At 43.5% G+C, this 22,869-nt stretch overlaps 1 protein-coding gene across 3 annotated transcripts in view; it reads right to left on the bottom strand.

Annotated features, from left to right (window-relative positions):
• Positions 1-10,983: 10,983 nt before the first annotated feature.
• Positions 10,984-22,869, bottom strand: part of LOC134345472 (serine/threonine-protein kinase PAK 2-like) — a 93,961-nt gene continuing 82,075 nt past the window's right edge. For 2 of the 3 annotated variants that reach the window (XM_063046178.1, XM_063046179.1), the window contains 3 exons: positions 17,662-17,858; positions 13,659-13,796; positions 10,984-12,952 (listed from right to left, as the gene is read on the bottom strand). In XM_063046178.1, the coding sequence (XP_062902248.1) occupies positions 12,866-12,952; positions 13,659-13,796; positions 17,662-17,858 (422 nt within the window). In that variant the 3' untranslated portion in view covers positions 10,984-12,865. The remainder of the gene's footprint in view (positions 12,953-13,658; positions 13,797-17,661; positions 17,859-22,869) is intronic. The other variant, XM_063046177.1, reaches the window with a different exon arrangement.

Genomic DNA, 22,869 nt, shown 5'->3' on the forward strand with positions numbered 1-22,869 from the left:
AGGTGTGTTTAGGATCGTTATCCTGTTGTAGAAGCTATCTTCTTTTCATCTTTAGCTTTCTTTTACAGATGGTGTGATGTTTGCTTCCAGAATTTGCTGGTACTTAATTGAATTCATTCTTCCCTCTACCAGTGAAATGTTCCCCATGCCACTGGCTGCAACACAAGCCCAAATCATGATTGATCCACCCCCATGCTTAACAGTTGGAGAGGTGTTCTTTTCATGAAATTCTGCACCCTTTTTTCTCCAAACATACCTTTGCTCATTGCAGCCAAAAAGTTCTATTTTAACTTCATCAGTCCACTGGACTTGTTTCCAAAATGCATCAGGCTTGTTTTGATGTTTCTTTGCAAACTTTTGACACTGAATTTTGTGGTGAGGATGCAGGAAAGGTTTTCTTCTGATGACTCTTCCATGAAGGTCATATTTGTGCAGGTGTCACTGCACAGTAGAACAGTGCACCACCACTCCAGAGTCTGCTAAATCTTACTGAAGGTCTTTTGCAGTCAAATGGGGGTTTTGATTTGCCTTTCTAGCAATCCTACGAGTAGTTCTCTCGTAAGTTTTCTTGGTCTTCCAGACCTCAACTTGACCTCCACCGTTCCTGTTAACTGCCATTTCTTAATTACATTACGAACTGAGGAAATAGCTACCTGAAAACGCTTTGCTATCTTCTTATAGCCTTCTCCTGCTTTGTGGGCATCATTTATTTTAATTTCAGAGTGCTAGGCAGCTGCTTAAAGGAGCCCTTGGCTTCTGATTGTTGGGACAAGGCTTGAGGAGTCTTGAAATTTTAAAGCTTTGAAATTTGCATCACCTGGCCTTTCCTAACAATGACTGTGAACAAGCCACAGCCCCAACAAGCTAATTAAGATCTGAGACCTTGGTAAAAGTTATCTGAGAGCTCAAATCTCTTGGGGTGCCCAAACTTTTGCGTGGTGCTCCTTTCCTTATTTTCACTCTAAAATTGTACAAAACCAAAATAATACACTAATCTTGCTTAAAATGTTGTAAAGAATGTTTCATCTTTAACTTTTTGACTTTTGGAGGTCAGTTCATCTTCTACTCACTTAACCATTCACAGTAACAGAAATTTTGACCGGGGTGCATGCCACTGTGTGTGTGTGTATATATATATATATATATATATATATATATATAGCCTTATTACTGCATTGTAACTTTTGAGTGTTTTTTTATAATCAGATCCCAGGATGGTTGAGCTTAATGTCGATTGAACTATTACTTGAATTCTCTTTAGTTAAGATATTCTTGGCACTAAGCTGGTCGGTGGTGTAGTGGCATCTGGCATCGGCCCCGGACTTCTAGGCGAGTGGTTGCGGGTTCGAATCTGCCCGGCTCCCGGCTCATTGCATGCTTTCAGTCTGTCAGCGTCGAGCCATCAACTCGGTCCCCCCGTGCAAAGAAACGGCAATTCCCCCGATGCGCCACTAGGGGCGGAGAGCAACAACAACAATAATCGCAGGGAATTTAGCAAGTTTGCTTGCATCCCAATTTAAAACCACAAAATTAATACGTATACTTACGGTACTTCCCACTAAAATACTGCATGTAACCCCTCACATCACCCGTTTTCCCGCAAGGTAATAGTGATGTTGAAGCCCCGGCTAACGGTGAACGTGTGCAGCTGCAAGTGGAACTATGTGAAACCGTAAAAGCAACGAATTGGGAGCCCTGGGTAAGCGCAGGACAGAGAGCACCGGCACCCAGCCAACCTACCTGCTACCCCCTCGGGCTCCTGGTTCCTCCCGCTCCGGAGTCTGCACCCACAGCAGTATTATCATCAGTCATCGCAGAACCAGAGTGGGGCAAGTGGAAGTGTTGAAGCCCTTCTTCAGGACTGAGCAGGAAACGGGGAAGTAGAGCAAAAAGTGGGGGAGGTTAGCTGGAAGCTGTTAAGGGAAGCCAGGAGGGTAGGAAAGGTAGACGGCTGGAGAGGTAGGAATCTGATAGGAGAGGAGTATAGACTGTAGGAGGAAGGGCACCGGGGGAGGTGATAGGCGGAATTTACTTTTTATCGGGAGGAGAAATCGATTTGTCATCAGGTAGGAGGCTATCCAGACAGAGTATAAAGCGTTGCTTCACCACCCCGACGGTGGCCGCATCGTGGCACAAGACGAGGGCATGGACCGACATGTCGGAATGGGAATTAAAATGTTTTGCCACAGCGAAGTTCCGTTTTTGGCGGATGGAGTGCAGGTGCCCAATGAAGCAGTCCCCCAATTTACAACGGATCTCACCAATATGGAGAAGGCTGCATCGGGAGCACCGGACACAACAGACAACCCCAACAGATTCGCAGATGAAGCGTTACCTCACCCGGAAAGAATGATTGGGGCCCTGAATGGTGGCGAGGGAAAGGTGAAGGGGCAGGTGTAGCACTTTGGCCGCCCGCAGGGATAAGCCAGGAGGGAGATCGGTGGGGAGGGACGTATGGACAGCGGAAATCACAGAGGGAGCGATCCCCTTGGAAAGCGGAGGGGGGAGAAATAAACAACAAACAACAGGAATTCTGCAGATGCTGGAAATTCAAGCAACATACATCAAAGTTGCTGATGAACGCAGCAGGCCAGGCAGCATCTCTAGGAAGAGATACAGTCGACATTTCAGGCCGAGATCCTTCGTCAGGACTAACTGAAGGAATCTCTTACTAACTCTTCCTTCAGTTAGTCCTGACGAAGGGTCTCGGCCTGAAATGTCGACTGTATCTCTTCCTAGAGATGCTGCCTGGCCTGCTGCGTTCACCAGCAACTTTGATGTGTGTTGGGGGAGAAATAAAGATGCGTTCAGTGGTAGGATCCCTTTGGAGATGATGCAGAGGCTGATGGGATGGTAGGTAAGGACAAGAGGAACTCTGGCACAGTTGAGGCGGCACGAAGTTGGGGTGAGCGCGGATGGCAGGAAGGTGAGGTGAGAATGGAGTGACCTTGTTCATTGGTTATGGACCGTTCGGCAAGCTGATGGCGGAGGGCGAGAAGCTGTTCCTAAAACGCTGCCTGAGCGTCCTCGGGATCCGATGCCTCCTGGTTGATGGTAGTAATGAGAAAGGGGTCCTTGCCGATGTGATGGTTCGTTGTGATTGATGCCGCTTTTTTGAAGATGTCCTCGACGGTTGGAGGCTTGTGGCCGTGATGGAGGCGGCTGGGTCTACAACCCTTCGCTGCCTCTTGCATGTCGGGCGGTGACGCAACATAATGAGAACGCCCGACTGAGGCATGGCCGGAATGAGGAAATAGTACGATTATGAATGGTTTGACTCCTGGTTAAATGCTGTTCAGTAGCAATCAAACTTCCTTTCCTTTCTGGTTGACGACAGTGTTTCTGCTTGCTCAGATTATCAGAGTATACAGATTTTTGATGCTGGTTAGGAGGATCTATCGCCACCAAACCGGAGGGGATTTGGGCTCTGGTTGTCTGGCGGCGTGAGAACAAAGCATTGAAATATACTACTTTTGTACAAAGATAATCTCATGTCATATCTGTTCACAAATCTGAAAGAGATTTATTCACATAAACAGTTGTAATTGTTTTTCTAAAACTACTTTCATCAGACCGGATTTCCTTACTTAACTGTTCTCAGTTGTGGCGATAAATCAGGGTTTAATAAACGGGTGGGCGTGAGCATGCAAGTCCATGACTGTTCTGGTACCCATAGTCATGGTTCACTTGGAAGAATTATGAAAGCCTTTGGCTCAACCCAGAGCATGGTTTTTTTCTCATTATTATTTTCTCACCGATCCCTTTCTCCTTCGTGAGGTACTTAAAAGCCAAGCTGAGACATAGAACTCTCCCAATAGCAAATCGTTTCAGCGGCGAAGACTCTGACCTGGGTTTACTGAAACCTCCGAATCTGCAAGGGCAGGTGACTGGTGTTAAAATAGACGTACAACAGAACTTAATGTGGGCTAGTCTTTATTACAGGATAGAGGAGTCCAACAGTAGAAGTTTAAAGTGAGAGAAAGGTCTTTTAAAAGGACTCAAGGCGCATGTGTATCAACAAAGGGGTAGAGTGTATACGGAATGAGCTGCCGGAGGAAGGTACATTTATGACATTTGACCAGTTCCATGGATAGGAAAGGATCAGCGGGACTATGGGCCAAATGCAGGCAATGGGACCAACTCGATTAGGTGTTTACTATTTCTGCCTGGCCTGCTGAGTGCTGGTAGCATTTTCTGTTTTCATTTCCAATTCCCAGCATCTGGACTTGTTTTCACTTTTATAAACTTAAGATTTGTAAATCAATACCCATCAGTTCATGTTTGGCGTTATGTCCTGAATTTTAAACAAATTTTCTAACCCCCAGAAACTCGAGATTTGGAAGCAGCTCCAGGAGTTCTCGAATCTTTAAAGAAATCCAACTGTGATCACGGTAGCAGTAAATGGTTAAGTACAAGGCCACAGTGTGTTGAACTTGTGTATGAAAGGGTCAGAGACAAAGGATTATGCAGTATTCTGCCTGTCTCGCTGTACCAGCTCACCGGAAGATTCATCCCACTCCCATGTTCTTACCCCACTCTTGGTCTTATTCGAAAGCCCCTCAATTAAATATCTTTAAAGGTTAGCTTTACAGTATTTGTCACATGCACATCAGAACGTACAGCGAAATGCATCGTTTGCATCAAATCTGCGAGGGTTATGGTCGACGTTTCAGCCCGAGACCCTTCGTCAAGACACCGTCCTGACGAAGGGTCTCGGCCTGAAACGTCGACTGTACCTCTTCCTAGAGATGCTGCCTGGCCTGCTGCATTCACCAGCAACTTTGATGTGTGTTGCTTGAATTTCCAGCATCTGCAGAACTCCTGTTGTTTGCGAGGATTGTGCCGGGTACTTTCCCGGCAACAATATAGCATGCCCACAACTCAATAGCCCTGACCGTACATCCTTGTAACGTGGGAGGGAATCAGAGCAGGCGGATGGAGACACGGAGAACGTACAAAACTCCTCACACACAGCAGCCGGAATTGAACCCCGATCACATTACACCAACTACTACACTACCGATTCCCTTTCTCTTCAAGAGCATTCGTTAAAATAGCAACGATTGGAAAGCTAGTCTGCGCACTAAAATAAAATCCTGAAACAGTGAAGACTTGATATCATTTCCATTACCCCGTCTCAGATCAATGCCACCAGTTCTATTCCCTATAACTTGTCTCTTGTCTCTCCCCGTCCCCCCCCCCCCCCGCCCATATCCTCTCCGACTCTCCTGGCAGGCACTGACACCACAGAGAATTTACAGCAGCCGATTGCTTTGGGAAACCAGAGCGCCCAGGGTCACGAGGGAAATGTTCCAGTTCGCACACAGACAGTGCCCGAGGTCAGGATCGAACGGGCTGGCGGATCTGTCAGGAAATAACAACTACAACGCTGTCACAAGCTGGAGAATGCTACAACAAGGGAGTGTGGCACCATAAGTCTCTTATATACTTGTTATAGCGGACAGGAAGTATCTGTAGCGTGAGATGTACTGGGCATGGTCACTCAGCCTTCAGTCTACCAGGTACGTGACAACCAAACACCACCCATTTACACGAATCTACACCAATTCCTTTTCAATCTCCTCACACTCATCAGCACACTAGGGACGATCACAAACAAGAGAAAATGGGCAGATGCTGGCAATCCAAGCAACACACACAAAATGCTGGAGGCGCTCAGCAGGCCAGGCAGCATGGATAGAAAAAAATACAGTCGACGATTTGCTTGGCTTGGCTGAGTTCCTCCAGCACCTTGTGTGTGTCACGAGGGACATTTATCAGTCTCCCACATCCCCATCCACTGCCCCCACATTCTACCACTCACCCACACACCAGGGACAATTTACCAATGACGAGTTAAAAGGAAACCAGAGAACTTAGAGCAAAATCACAGTCATGCAAGTACAGCACCCAGAGTTAGAACAGAACCCAAGTGAACAGAGCTGAGGAAGAGGCTCTGCCCAGCTGTGTCACTGTGTTGCCCACACGGAACCCAATTCAAAAGGAACAAAAACCTGCATTGGTATTACAGCTACTGTCTCATTTCCTGCTCCATCACAGTTGCCCCAGATTCTGAACTGCCAATTTCTTCAGCCTCCCAGGCTGTACCTCATCAGTTTCATGTTCCTTCACCAGAGAATCACAGTAAGTTGCTCTCCTTTCTTATAGGCGCAATGCTCTTGGACTGTAGTCAACTGTTCCATTGTCTCTTTTCAGGTACCACCGAATGCTTCAGCTGAACTCCTGCCTGTCCCGATAGAAGACATTAAAATTAATGGGGCAGAGACTGGATGGATATTTAGTCTGTGGGGCAGGTTCTATTGTTTCAGAGGCCAGTAGGTGCCTGGAACTGTTAGCAGGGAAGTGATGGAAGCAGCTGTATGAAAAGGCTGAGAACAAAAGGATACACACCACATGCAGGCAGGTGGGATAAGTATGTACAGTAAAGGGAACAAACTAACTGCTGGGTGAATTCAGCAGTACCTGTTGGAGGAAAGGAATTGTTGACATTCTGACATTACCTAAAATTGGCATCAGAGACAGCACAAAAATCATGAGCTGTAGGGCATGCTCCTGTTCTATTCCCTGCTTTACATCTTCAACAAACTTTATCTAGCTTGTTTTCTATCTCTCTTCACATCCTCTCTGAACTCATCACATCTGGAAGATTTGACTCCTAATACATTAATTTATTTCCACTAAAATGCTCACCACCCCTCTCCCTCCATTACCACCTCATTAAGTATTTCTAACAACACTTCCCTTCCAGAACCATCCCCTCCAATTCTACCATCATCACTGGCAGGAAAGCAACTTTAAAAGACAACTCTATATAATTAAAAATAAGGATGCAAGATTGTACGATGATAATACATGATCTTCATAAGATTGGTGTACAAGGACAGCAAGTAACTATGAAACAACAATGCTATTGTTCATTGCTAGGGAAATTGAATACAAAAGTTGTGCTTCGGTTATATAGGACAATGGTGGGTTCAAACCAGGAGTATTGTGTTAGACCATTACCTTTTTTTGTTACAAACGTTTGTAATTCAAAGAATGTTGATGCATTGCAATCAGTTCAAAAATAGTTCACTGGCTTGATAGGTGGAATGGACAGGTTATTTGATGAGAAAGGACTGGATAGACTATGTTTGAATCTGCTGGAATTTAGAAGAGCAAGAACATAGACACCACAGGAACAAGCCTATCACATCTACACACATGATGCCAATTTAAATCAAGACTCACCTGCCCTTAGATGACCCATATCTCCCCTTTAATGGAAGAATGGAAGAAATTCAAGGTCACTGTTTTATAACAATTACACACAGACAAGGCATTTTTTTCTCTGAGGTTGGAATTCTCCTCTGTAAAAGGTGGCAAAAAAAATCAGAGTTTATGAATATTTTTAAGGCAGAGAAACTTGGATACTTGGTAGGCAGGGATGTGGTGTTCAGTCTCAAGGGGCTGAAAGACTACTCCCAGATAATTATGATGCTTGTATCTCCTTAAAATATGACCCCTTATCCTTGCGAGTTTCCACTCCAGCAACTTTTCTTACCATTGTCACCTGTTCAATTAATGCCCACATGCCCTAAACAATTTTATTTTAACTGCTGACTGGTCTTCAGTGCTGAAATGGCCTTCACGTAAGTCACACAGATATTGTGAGACTGTGGTAAACTCTTCCTTCTTATCTTCCTGAACTGGTCAACCGAGTCACCTTCACCAAACACCTCATCTGTGATGCCATCCTCCTCAAATTTGTCAATGACACAATTGTTGGACAAATCACAGGCAGTGATGAGTCAGCTGACTGGAGTGGGATAGGTCACCTAGTTGAGTGGAGCCACAAAACCCTCTCGCTCAGCATCAAAACTAAAGAGCTGATTGTTGACTTCAGGACAAGGAAGGAGGATAGCCATGCGGCAGTCTACACTGGGGGAAACAGGCACTCTAGAGTCAGCAGCTTTGAATTCCTGATGTTAACATATCAAATCCTGGGTCCAGCACATAGAAGTAATCATAAGGAAAGCACACCAGCATCTTTACTTTCTTAGGAGGTTAAGGAGGTTTCAGTTGTCAACTAACAAATTTACAGGTGTACTGTGCAAGTATCCTGTCTAGTTGCATCATGGTCCAGTATGTCAATTAGAAAGTAAGAAACTGCAGTGAGTAATGAGCTCAGCCAAGTGACACCATTGTTGTGGGTCATATCAAAGGTGGTGATGAATCAGCATACAGGAGGGAGATTCAAAATTTGGCCGATAACAACAAACTCTCAATGTTAGCAAGACCAAAGAACTGATATTAGATTTCAGGAGAGGGAAACCAGAGGGCCATGAGCCGGTACTCATTGGAGGGTCAGAGGTGGAGAGGGTCAGTAACTTTAAATTCTTAAGTGTCACTATCCCAGAGTACCTGTCCTGGACCCATTATATAAATGTAATTGCAAAGAAAGCACGACAGCACCTATACTTCCTCAGGGGTCTGCGGAGATTCAGCATGACAAACTTCTACAGATGTGTGGTGGAAAGTGTACTAACAGGCTGCAATACAGCCTGGTATGGGAACACCAATACCTTTCAACAGAAAATCCTACAAAAGGTAGTGGATTTGGCCCATTACATCATGGGTAAAAACCCTCCCAACCATTGAGCACATCTACATGAAACACTGTTGTAGAAAAGCAGCATCCGTCATCAAAGTTCCTCACCATCCAGGTCATGGTCTTTTGTCGCTGCTGCCTTGAGGTAGAAGGTACAAGAGTCTCAGGACTCACATCACCAGGCTGAAGAATGGTTACTACTTCTCAATCATCAGGCTCTTGAACAAAAGGGGATAACTACACTCATCTATTGAGATGTTCCTACCAGTGATCTCACTGCAAGAACTCTTTATCTTGTTGTTTCATGCTCTCGTTATTTATTTATATTTGCATTTGTAGTTTGTTGTCTACTATGCTCTTTCTCCTTCATTGATCCTGTTCTATAGATTTGTTAAGTATGCCCACAGGAAAAAGAATCTCAGGGTTTTATGTGGTGACACGCATGTACTCTGACAACAAATCTTCCTTTGAACTTTGTGTATCATGCACATTATCCCTTCCCACCATCAGTCATATCAACAGGAGGCCCTTAAGAAAACCACACCTATCAAAGATCCCCATCATCCAGGGAATGCCATCTTTTTGCAGCTCTCATTGAGCAGGACGTACAGAAGCCTGAAGTCCCACACCGCCAGGTTCAATAACAGCTACTTCCCTTCAACTATTTGGTTCTTGAACCAACTGGAAAAACCCTAATCACTACAGTTTAACAATACTATCAGAACCAGGTGTAATATATCTGGCATACATCATGAAATTTGTTGTTTTGCGGCAGCAGTACATTGTTATACATAATTTTTAAAAACGATAAATTACAATAACAAATATATATATATATATTAAAAAAAAGTACAAAAGGAGCAGAAAAAGTGAGGTAGTATTAATTTATTGTCCATTCAGGAATCTGATGGCAGAGGGGAAGAAGCTGTCCCTGAAACATTGATTGTGTATCTTCAGGCTCCTGTACCTCCTCTTTGATGGTAGCAATGAGAAGACGGCATGTCCTGGGTGATGAGGTTCCTTAATGATATTTGCTGCATTTTGAGGCAATCACCTTTTGAAGGTGACCTCAGTGCTGGGCAGTATAGTGCCCATGGTGGAGTTGACTTAGTTTAAAACATTCTGCAGCTTCTTTCGATCCTGTGCAGTGACCCCTCCATGCCAGACGGTGATGCAACCAGTTAGAATGCTCTCCATGGTACATCTATAGAGATTTGCTTGAGTCTTTGGTGACATACCGAACTCCTCATGAAATATAGCCACTCTTAGGCCTTCTTTGCAACTGTATCAATATGTTGAGCCCAGGATAGATCGTCAGAAATGTTGATCACTTATGCCACTATGACTACTTTGCACTATAATTGACTGTTTTGTTCTACTTGTGTTTTCTTTTAAATTGTATCACAATGGCTTGAAAAAGCATTCAGCCCTACAACTGTTTTCAGATTTTACTCTCATTTTCTAAGTATAAGATATATTGAAGTAGGATTTTTGAGCAAATCTACAAAACATTGTGTATCATGATAAATCAAAAGCAAAATTCCAATACCTGTCAAATTACTAAAAATTAAAAACTGAAAAAGTATTCATCCCTTTTGTAATTGTAACACTGACTTTCCTCAGGTGCAATACATTACCTTGCTAACTCACTCAGTTGGTTAATGGAAACTGAGGATCACCTGTTTTCAATGAATTCATAAGAATAAATAACCACTTTCTCTGTAAGGGCCAACAGATGGTAGATATTCAACAGACCAAACCAAAATGAAAACAAAATAGCATTCAAGACAAGTCATGGAAATGATAACAGAGAAGTAGAAATCTGTGTGTGTGTGTGGTGTCAATCGAACACTGTGCATCAGGTAACGCCATACCTGCAATAAAATATGGTGGAGGTAGCATAATGCAATGAGGATGCTTTTCAACAGCAGGGGCTGGAAATTTGCTCAGGATTGATGGGAAGATGAATGCTGCTAAATACAGAGAGATCTTGGATAAAAACCTGCTACTCTCTGCCAGAAAGCTTAAACTGGGGAGGAAGTTAGTCTTTCAGCAGGACAACAACCCAAAGCACACCATTAGAACAAGCATGAAGTGGTTTCAAACGAAAAAAATTAATGTCCTTGAGTGGCCCAGTCAAGAATCCCCACCTTAACCCAATCGAACATCTCTGGCAAGATCTCAAGACTGCTGTCCGCCGCCAACTAACCAGGCACAGCTTGAGCAATTTTCCAAGGATGAAGAGCTGGGCACTAAATCAATAATGCACATCAACTTAGCTGATCTTCTCATGACTAGCCCCATCTTCATAAAGTCCAATAAGTGACCTTACTTCTGTGAGCCATGTTCTCAATATCAGTACGATTAAATACAATAACAGAAAGTTACACACTTGTGTTATCTAAAAATTTTATTTTGTTTTAGTATTAATTAGAAAAGAGTCCAAAACCCCAAATTCCCAGTAAAATCAGACTCTACTGTTAGGCACTTTAATAGATGTGTTCATCTCTTTGTTATAGTTTCTCCTTTAATACTGCAGTAATTTAGCCACAGAATTCACCAACACTCTTATCAGAACCACCAGTGAGGTGTGTGGAGTACTATCCATTGGATATTTTGCCACAGTCACAGTGTGTTGAATGGTTGAACTTTTGCATCACTGCCTTGTGGTTCTGTACAGTTCTGAAAGGCAGGTCAGGGTAGAAGGACAACCCCGGTTATCTGAATTGGCCCATCCCTTCCCTGGAGACTACATCTTATTGTAACTACTTTCACAAACAGTGAGTGGACATGAGAACTCTGCTCTCCATGTGTCCCATCTCACATTCCCAACGATTGTTTTGCTTATAGACAATGTATGATGTTGTACATTGTGTGGGACCATATGAAATGTGCAGTGTGCTGCATGGAGTGCGGCTTGATGCAATGTTTTCGTTGTGCAGCGATGCACAGTGGTAAGTTTGCAATGCAATGATGCATTTTTTTCACAGTGTATCCATGGAGGTTGGGTGCAGTGCAGTAACAAAGCTAGAAGATGCACACGGGAAGGGGGTATCTGCAAAGGATACAGTGTAGAATGAGAAGTGTATGAACATCAGGAGTTCTCTGGATGCAGTTACTGCACTCATCACTCTCTGGGGCTGCACATAGTTGGTGCAGTGCAAAAGATTGAAAATGCAGAGGTCGCATTCTACAGAAACCTGATGCATTAACCACTGTTACTGTAAACACATCGCAGTTTTTAAACAACAGTGAAAATAAATCAAAACAATTTTCTTTTTAATGAAAATAAATAAGACTTTGGGGCATTGAAAGGCATTTGGGTCTGTGCCATTGACAATGTAAGCACCTGTGTACATCAGATGGGAATACTACTTGAAGATTCTAATTAACCTGTTCTAATACTAAACATTCAACTCATTCCATCAGCAGAAGCCTTAGGAGTCAGTGTAGCATCAATGAATGCACCCAACATTAAGATAATTTAATGCATTGTTGTGGCTGCAATATGAAGATGAGGGGAATCTGGCATCAATGCAGAGAAGGTCCCACTGCAAAAACAATATTAGGATAACTTGGGCCAAGCATCTTATTGCAAGTTTGAATCCGTCGACATTTGCCCAATTACAGCCACAGAAAAATTTAACTCCTACAGCTCTCTTTCGAGTGTGCACACCAATCATCAAGGCATTTTGTGACTAACATCAAAATAATTTCATCACACTGATCACAAACATGGAGGAAGCTGGTACTTGGTCCCGACAGTCAGTGCTGGTGACTAGTCAGAACTCCAGAAAGTTAGTACAAACAATAAAACTTTTCTTTTAAAAAAAAGACAGCTACACAGCTTCTCTCCTGAATCCTAATGCAAATCGCCACTAAGATACATAATATACATAAAAAGGCATTAAGCAGAACATCCCAAAGCCCCGCTCACCCAATACAGTACGTAATGTCCTTAGGAGACAAGCAACTGGCAGAGCGAACTGCATGCTGGGAGAAGTCCAAATTCCACAGAGGCGGCAGCTAATCTGTCTTTCAATCTGCAATTCAAGTATTGAAACGTAGAGGGAAGGAAGAGGGACCACTTTTTGTTTGGAAATATCAAAGCAGCATCGACCTTGCTTGTGTGGGTTAGCTGGTGGTAGGCACGTGTAATGCCTGAGTGGGGCCTGCCAGCTGCTCTGACATTTTGTTGCAGACCGTAATACTTGATTCCGAATCTCTGGGGCAGAAGGGAGTCATTGAGGAGAGCTAACGATTGCTTTTCATCGCGTCTTTGGCAGCCAAAATCAGCGGCGTCAAACTGGATAAGGGCTTAGCCAGCTTCAGGAATGGATGCTGCAGAACAAAGCAAGAAAGATGACCCTTCGATACCATTGAAAAAAATACTGACAGTTAGCACAGTACTAGTTAAATGTAGTGACCAGCTTCTAGGTTGACAGGAAGGACAACGACGTACGCTAAACTTAAGGGAGGGGAGAAGTTATCAAGCCTCTAAGATGCAAAAGACTGTAGATGTTGGAATCTGGAGCAGCAATCGGCTGGAGAAACGGTTGAGCAGCATCGATACAGGATTGAACAGGTGGAGGGGGCGGATTGTCAGCGATTCAGGTTGAAATTACATCAGGACTGAGTGGAGAAGGGAGGTGACCAGCATAAAGAAGAAAGGGTGTGTGTGGGGGGGGGGGGGAGAGTGGTGAGACAGCAGCCCATGTTGGCTGGTGGACTGAGAAGGGGTGAAAGATGATGGGCAGAATGTGTAAGGTAGGGGAGGTAAGTGCAGTTCCCAAGGATCCAGTTGTTCAGATTCCTCTGAATTAATTTTCTAATTTTGAGGAAAGCAAAATTCTAATATATTAGTGGAAGTCGTAGAGATCCTTCATGAATAATGGTAACACTGAATGATGGCAGAATTTGCACACATGCATATAAATAAAGATCTGTTTGGATGTGGACACCTATCAATGGGAATTTACATACAAAAAGCAAGCATTTGGAGAGATTGATACTGGCTAGAAATTTCAAATTAAAATAGGATCAATACCTGCAGTAGTTCTTTCCCAGAGCCCCGTTTCTCTACATCCATCTCCAAGCAGCGGTTCAGAAAATCACGGAAGATTCCAGAGAGCTTCTCTGGATTCTGAAGCTCTGGAGTCCCATTAGTGGCGATGAGGTACAAGGCCTACAATGTATACAGATAAATGAAATGTTGCTAGACCAGATGGAACCCTGCTTGCCTCCTCCTCGTTTCTAGCAAAGATCTCAACTAGGTCAGAGGAACTACAAAAAGCTTCATTTAATTAATATTCCCCAAATGATTGTGAACCTGTCAATGTGCGAGAAAACAACCTGCCATAAATGCCTTATTGAACACAAGTCTCACCAGATACAATGAGAAAAGCTGGGGATCTTAGGAACAGAGCTTGAAAACACACACCGCCAGGCTCAAGGACAGCTTCTCTGCCACTTTTAGGTTCTCAAACAGACCTCCTGTACGTTGAAGATGAGCCCTTTCCTTCACAATCTACCCTTGTCATGGCCCATGCATCTCACTGTCTCCCTACATGGCACTTTCTCTGTAACTGTAACACCATTCTGCATCTTTGTATTTCCCTCGTAGTACTTATGTTTTGAAATGATATGTATGGATGGCACGCATAACAAAGTTTTTACCTTGGTACATGTGACAAAAATAAATCAATTCCAATTGATGATCGTCATTTAAATTATTTATTCTTCGTTTGTAGGATTTGAATTTGCTGCCTAAACCAGCATTCATTGCTTGTGTCTGACCTTTGAACTGACTGGATTGCTGAGCCGCTTCTGAAGGCATTGGTCAGCTCTGAGTTAGACTAGGGCCGAGGCAAGGATCGGATACTGGTGTGTTGTTTTGGTCAGACTGTACCATTATCACTGTTGCTGGCTGAGTGGTGCCATAACAACCTCTTACGCAATGTCAACAAGACCAAGGAGTTGATTATTGACTTCAAGAGGAGGAAACCAGAGGTCCATGAACTAGCCCTCATCAGAGGTGGAGAGGGTCAGCAACTTCAAATAATTATTTTTGAGGAGGTGTCCTGGGCCCAGCACATAAGTGCAATTATGGAGAAAGCACGGTACGCCTCTCCTTCCTTAGGAGTTTACAACGATTCAGCATGACACTTAAAACTCTGAAAACTTCTATAGGTGTGTGGTGGACAGTATATTGACTGGCTGCATCACAACCTGGTATGGAAACACCAATGCCTTGGAACTGAAAATCGTACAAAAAGTAGTGGATATGGCCCAGTCCATCATGGATATAGCCTTCCCCACCATTGAGCACATCTACAAGGAGTACTCTCGCTGGAAAGCAGCATCAATCATCAGGGACCCCCACCATCCAGGACATGCTCTCTTCCCACTGCTCCCATCAGGAACGTGGTACAGGAGCCTCAGGACTCACACCACCAGGTTCAGGGACAGTTATTACCCCTCAACCGTCAGACTCTTGAACCAAAGGGAATAACTTCACTTGCTCCATCACTGAAATGTTCCCACAACCTATGGACTCACTTTCAAAGGCTCCTCATCTCATGTCCTTGATATTTATAGTTTACTTATTTATTATTTCCTTTTTGTATTTGCACAGTTTGTTGCCTTTTGCACATTGGTTGAACAGAGTGCAGTCTTTCATTGATTCTATTATGGTTATTATTCCATTATAGATTTATTGAGTGTGCTCACTAGAAAATAAATCTCAGGGTTGTATATGGTGACATATATGTACTTTGAGAACAAGTTTAGTTTGAACTTTGATATTAGCTTTGCATTCTGATTACATGGATTTAAAGTTACTGATCTTTACAATGGGCCCTAATCAGAATTAGGTTCAATATCACTGGCATATGTTGTGAAATGTGTTGTTTTGCATCAGCAGTACATTGCAAAGCATAACAAAGTATAGTGCAAGAGCGAAAAACTAAAAAAAAAGTGAGGTAGTGTTCATGGGTTCATTATCCATTTGGAAATCTGATGGCAAAGGGGAAGAAGCCGTTCCTAAAACATTGAGTCTGTGTCTTCAGGCTCCTGTATCTCCTCCCTGATGGCAGCAATGAGAAAAGCTTGTTGATTAGTACTGAGGGTTTGATGGTGTTGAACGCTGAGCTGTAATGAATAAACAGCAGCCTAACATAGTTATTGCTGCAGTCTAGGTGCTCGAAGACTGAGTGGAAAGCCAGTGAGATTGTATCGGCTATAGACCTATTGTGACAACAGGCAAGTTGCAGCAGGTCCAGCTCCTTGCTTAGGCAGGAGTTAATCCTAGTCATGTCCAACCTCTCACAGCACCTCATCACAGCAGATGTGAGTCCAACTGGGCGATAGCCATTGAGCAGCTCATCCTGCTCTTCTTGGGCCTTGAATGCTCCTGCCAATTGGCTGGCACAGGTTATCAGAGCCATGTCAGATACACCATCAGAGCCTGAAGCCTTGCAAAGGTTCACCCTCCTGAAAGGTGTTCTGACATCAGCCTCCAAAACAGATATCACGTGGTCACCAGATGCTGCAGGGAATCGCACAGGTGTAGTTTTATTCTCCCTCTCAAAAGCATGCGTAAAAGGCACTGAGCTCTTCTGGAAGTGAAATACCATAGCCACTCACAATGTTAGGTTTCGGGTTGTGGGAAGTAATGGCCTGTAAAGCCTGCCAGAACTCATGTGCATCTGATTCTGTCTCTAACTTCACTTGAAATTGTTTTTTCAGTTTTAAAAGGTGATTGGACTTTCCAAAGTGCAGGCATGGGATGGCACAGCAAGCATTCTCGGTGGTGTAACAATGGTCAAGTGTGTTGGCTCCTCTGGTTCCACAAGTAATATGTTGGTGGTAGTTGTTTAGAGATTTCTTCAAGCTGGCTGGTTGAAATCCCCCACAATGATAAGGAAGGTATCAGCGTGTGCTGCTTCGTGACTGCTGAACACAGTGCTCAGCTCCCCCAGTACCTGCCTGACATTGGCCAAAGGAGGAATATGCACCTAGATGTTGTAGGTTGGATGTGCAGGATCGAGTCAGAGTTGCCACACAGGTGGATCACTATGAGTTAATCATGAACTATACCCTGTCCATTCTACCTTTAAAAGACTCAGCTGTCCTGTCTTTGCTCTGAATGGTGAAGCCCTTGGGCTGCAGCGCTGCGTCCAAAATGACATGCCATGACTCTGTGAAGCAAAGTATAGAGCAGTCCCTGATGTCCCTTTGATAATGCAACCTTGCTCCAAGATCCTCAATTTTATTTTTCAGAGACTGTACATTTACCAGTAAGAAAGTCAGGAGTTACGGGGAGGGGGTGGTCTTAGGGCTTTGCATTTCAATTGTACCTGCAGCCAAGTTAGCCTTCTTAATTTCCTTTTTCCTAAAGGAGAACTGTACCAAGGGTTAGAAATTAAGGGGGGGGGGGTAGTATCAGAGGGGGATTTTTTCCACCTAGAGAGTGACAGGTACCTGGAATGCATTGACAGAGAGAATGGTGAAAGCAGAGTTGCTGGCAGCACTGAAGTGTCTAAAATTACTGAGGTGTAGAAGGCTATGGGCTAATATTGGTAGATGTGATTAATACAGATGGGTGCCAACTGGTTGGCAGAGATAGTGAGTGGCCTGTTTCCTCGAAAAAAGAAGAGGCAATAGAAAGAGAGGAAATACAAAATCAGACAGGATTCTGTGATCTTTTGGCTGAGTCAAAGACAATGAAACCTCTTGTCTCCCTCCCACCTCCCCAGTGACTTTCATTCTTCCAATCTTTATCAAATCATTTGTCTCCACTATCTGCAGTGAGGTCTATTCCACACAATTATCATCCCATGCTTGATAAATAAATATTAAACCACATACTTTGAAGGGGACAGAGAAAGTCTTCATAATATAAAAAACGAATGCATTAAAATCTCCACGTTCTATCTTCAGCAGTGGGAAGCACCTTAGATCCTTGACATCTATCTAAAATTAGGATGACTTAATAATCACAATATACTTCAAATCTTCATATACAAGACCACCAGTGAAAGTAGACTTACCCTCAGTGGATTCTCATTTAGATAAGGAGGTTCTCCTTCCACCATTTCAATTGCCATGATTCCCAGCGACCAGATATCAACTTTGGGACCGTAAGCTTTTCTTGTCACCACCTCTGGTGCCATCCAGTAAGGGGTTCCTACCATGGTGCTGCGTTTGCTCTGCTCTGGCGTAATCTGGGCACAGAAGCCAAAATCGGCTTTATGGGCACAAAGAGAACAAAACGATTAATGTTAAAATATTTTACCGGGATAACAAGTAAACACAAACAAGGGAGTTTTTTTTAAGTCATTAGCAGATTTCAGAATATTATTCCTTCAGTGAGAAACATGATTGAATTGCTGTTGTAGTTTGTGGAAAGAACACCCCTTGTAACATGTAGAGAAAATGTAACATCTTCTTGTACTAGCCAACACACAGAATGGTGATCTGCGTTGAAAGGATTGTGCAACTTCAACAATTTGTGCAACTTGCCATAATCCTAGTCTCCACAGTTATTAGCATCAATCTTTATTCAGCCAAGAAACCTTAACATTGGAAAATCAGTCAAATTGAGAATGTTAAAACGGTAACATAATATCAAGACTACATTTAAGTTTTATGTATAACATGTTTTGATGAAGGGGATTCAACCTGAAATATTAAGTTTCTCTTTGTACACAAGACCAAAAGACAGAGGAGCAGAAATAGATCATTCTGCCCGTTGAGTCTGCTCCACCATTTTCTTCTCAACCCCACTCTCCTGCCTTCTTCCCATCACCTTTCATGCCCTGACTAATCAAGAACCCATCAACCTCCACCTTAAATATACCCAATGACCTGGCCTCCACAGCCGTCTGTGGCAAAGAATTCCAGATTCACCACTCTCTGGCTAAAGTTGTTCCTCATCTCCATTTTAAATAGATGTACCATTATTCAGAGGTTGTGCTCCCTGGTTCTTGACTCCCACACTATAGGAAACAGGCTTTTCAACATTTGATAGGTTTCAATGAGATCACCCTGCATTCTACTAAATTCCAGTGAGTACAAGCACAGAGCCCTCAAATGATAAACCTTTCATTAGGGAATCATTTTCGTGAACCTTCTTCCAACCCTCGCTAATGTCAGCACATCCTTTCTTACGTAAAGGGCTCCAAACTGCTCACAATACTGTTGTGCCTCCTGCCAATCAGCCAATACTCTAACTATTCTAATACCTTTCCTGTAATACCATGGCTGCGTCATGTGTGACACCTTGTCAAAGGCCTTCTGAAAATCCAAGTACACAACATCCACTGACTGTCCTTTGTCTATACTGCTTGTTACTTCCTCAAAGAATCCCAACAGATTTGTCAGGTAAGGTTTTTCTGTAGGGAAACCATGTTGACATTGGCCTATTTTATTATGTGTCTCCAAGTACCCCGAAACCTCATCCTTAACAATCAACTCCAATAGTCATAGTCAAACTTTATTGACCCCGGGGGTAATTGGTTTTCGTTACAGTTGCACCATAAATAATAAATAGTAATTGGACCATAAATAGTTAAATAGTAATATGTAAATTATGCCAGTAAATTATGAAATAAGTCCAGGACCAGCCTATTGGCTCAGGGTGTCTGACCCTCCAAGGGAGGAGTTGTAAAGTTTGATAGCCACAGGCAGGAATGACTTCCTATGACGCTCAGTGTTGCATCTCGGTGGGATGAGTCTCTGGCTGAATGTACTCCTGTGCCCACCCAGTACATTATGTAGTGGATGGGAGACATTGACCAAGATGGCATGCAACTTAGACAGCATCCTCTTTTCAGACACCACCGTGAGAGAGTCCAGTTCCATCCCCACAACATCACTGGCCTTACGAATGAGTTTGTTGATTCTGTTGGTGTCTGCTACCCTCAGCCTGCTGCCCCAGCACACAAAAGCAAACATGATAGCACTGGCCACCACAGACTCGTAGAACATCCTCAGCATCGTGCGGCAGATGTTAAAGGACCTCAGTCTCCTCAGGAAATAAGAGACAGCTCTGACCCTTCTTGTAGACAGCCTCAGTGTTCTTTGACCAGTCCAGTTTATTGTCAATTCATATCCCCAGGTATTTGTAATCCTCCACCATGTCCACACTGACCCCCTGGATGGAAACAGGGGTCACCAGTACCTTAGCTCTCCTCAGGTCTACCACCAGCTCCTTAGTCTTTTTCACATTAAGCTGCAGATAATTCTGCTCACACCACGTGACAAAGTTTCCTACCGTAGCCCTGTACTTAGCCTCATCTCCCTTGCTGATGCATCCAACTATGGCAGAGTCATCAGAAAACTTCTGCAGATGTCAAGACTCTGTGCAGTAGTTGAAGTCCGAGGTGTAAATGGTGAAGAGAAAGGGAGACAAGATAGTCCCCAGTGGAGCCCCAGTGCTGCTGATCACTCTGTCGGACACACAGTGTTGCAAGCACACGTACTGTGGTCTGCCAGTCAGGTAACCAAGAATCCATGACACCAGGGAAGCATCCACCTGCATCGCTGTCAGCTTCTCCCCCAGCAGAGCAGGGCAGATGGTGTTGAACGCACTGGAGAAATCAAAAAACATGACCCTCACAGTGCTCGCTGGCTTGTCCAGGTGGGCGTAGCCACAGTTCAGCAGGTAGACGATTGATGGCATCCTCAACTCCTAGTCGGGGCTGGTAGGCAAACTGGAGGGGATCTAAGTGTGGCCTGACCATAGGCTGGAGCAGCTCCAGAACAAGTCTCTCCAGGGACTTCATAATGTGGGAGGTCAATGCCACCGGTCTGTAGACACTGAGGCCGCTGGGGCGCGGCGTCTTTGGCACAGGGACGAGGCAGGACGTCTTCCACAGCACAGGAACCCTCCAGAGCCTCAGGCTCAGGTTGAATACATGGCAAAGTACTCCACATAGCTGAGGGGCACAGGCTTTGAGCACCCTGGTATTGGCACCATCCGGTCCTACAGCCTTGCTTGGGTAGAGACGTTTCAGCTGTCTTCTCACCTGTTCAGCTGTGAATATCTTCCCAATCACTGAGGTCAGGCTAACTAGCCTATAATTTCCTTCCTTCTGCCAAACTCCTTGTTGAAGAGTGGAGTGACATTTGCAAGCTTCCAGTCCTCTGGGACCATGCCAGAATATAGTGATTCTTTAAAGATCATTACTAATGCCTCCACAATCTCTTCAGTTAAGTTTTGTTAGTACCCTGGGGTGTAGTCCACCATCTACCTTCAGATCTTTCAGCTTCCTAAGCACCATCTCTCTAGTAATAGCAATTGCATTCTCATACTCTTAAACTTCAGGGATACTGCTAGTGTATTCGACAGTGAAGACTGATACAAGATACTTACTTAGCTCATCTGGCATTTCCTTGTCCCCCACTACTATCCCTGCAGAGTCATTTTCCAGCGGTCCAATATCCACTCTTGCCTCTTTTACTCTTTGTATATCCAAAAAAACTTCTGGTACCCTCTTTGATATTGGAAAGCTTACCTTCATATTTCAACTTTTCTCTCTTCATGGCTTTTTTAGATGCCTTCTGTTGGTTTTTAAAAGCTTTCTCATCCTCTAACTTCTCACTAATTTTTGGTCTATTATATGTCCTTTTTTTTTGCTTTTATGTTAGCTTTGACATCTTTTTGTCACACACAGTTGGATCATCCTGCCTTTAGAATACTACATTTTTGGCACTTACAGTGGTATGTAAAAGTTTGAGAACCCCCGTCAAATTTTCTGTTACTGTGAATAGCTAAGCAAGTAAAAGATGACCTGATTTCCAAAAGGCATAAGGTTAAAGATGACACATTTCTTTAATATTTAAAGCAAGATTACTATTTTATTTCCATCTTTTACAGTTTCAAAATAACAAAAAAGGAAAAAGGCCCAAAGCAAAAGTTTGGGCACCCTGCATGGTCAGTACTTAGTAACACCCCCTTTGGCAAGTATCACAGCTTGTAAATGCTTTCTGTAGCCAGCTAGGAGTCTTTCAATTCTCGTTTGGGGATTTTTGCCCATTCTTCCTTGCAAAAGGCTTCTAGTTCTGTGAGATTCTCGGGCCATCTTGCATGCACTGCTCTTTTGAGTTCTATCCACAGATTTTCGATGACGTTTAGGTCAGGGGACTGTGAGGGCCATGGCAAAACCTTCAGCTTACGTCTCTTGAGGTAGTCCATTGCGGATTTTGAGGTGTGTTTAGAATCATTATCCTGTTGTAGAAGCCATCCCCTTTTCATCTTCATTTTTATAGACGGTGTGATGTTTGCTTCCAGAATTTACTGGTATTTAATTGAATTCATTCTTCCCTCCACCAGTGAAATGTTTCCCGTGCCACTGGCTGCAGCACAAGCCCAAATCATGATTGATCCACCCCCATGCTTGACAGTTGGAGAGGTGTTCTTTTCATGAAATTCTGCACCTTTTTTTCTCCAAACATTGCGGCCAAAACTTTTTGCTCATTGCGGCCAAAAAGTTCTATTTTAACTTCATCAGTCCACTGGACTTGTTTCCAAAATGCATCAGGCTTGTTTAGATGTTCCTTTGCAAACTTCTGACACTGAATATTGTGGTGAGGATGCAGGAAAGGTTTTCTTCTGATGACTCTTCCATGGAGGTCCTATTTGTGTAGGTGTCACTGCACAGTAGAACAGTGCACCACCACTCCACAGTCTGCTAAATCTTACTGAAGGTCCTTTGCAGTCAAATGGGGGTTTTGATTTGCCTTTCTAGCAATCCTACGAGCAGTTCTCTCAGAAAATTTTCTTGGCCTTCCAGACCTCAACTTGATCTCCACCGTTCCTGTTAACTGCCATTTCTTAATTACATTACGAACTGAGGAAACGGCAACCTGAAAATGCTTTGCTATCTTCTTATAGCCTTCTCCTGCTTTGTGGGCATCATTTATTTTAATTTTCAGAGTGCTAGGCAGCTGCTGATTGTTGGGACAAGTTTTGAGGAATCAGGGTATTTATAAAGCTTGAAATTTGCATCACCTGGCCTTTCTTAACGATGACTGTGAACAAGCCATAGCCCCAACAAGCTAATTAAGGTCTGAGACCTTGGTAAAAGTTATCTGAGAGCTCAAATCTCTTGGGGTGCCCAAACTTTTGCATGGTGCTCCTTTCCTTTTTTTCCACTCTAAAATTGTACAAAACAAAAATACTACACTAATCTTGCTTAAAATGTTGAAAAGAATGTTTCATCTTTAACTTTATGATTTTTGGAGATCAGTTCATT

The sequence above is a fragment of the Mobula hypostoma genome, chromosome 4 (assembly GCF_963921235.1).
Source record: "Mobula hypostoma chromosome 4, sMobHyp1.1, whole genome shotgun sequence".
Taxonomy (NCBI): Eukaryota; Metazoa; Chordata; class Chondrichthyes; order Myliobatiformes; family Myliobatidae; genus Mobula; species Mobula hypostoma.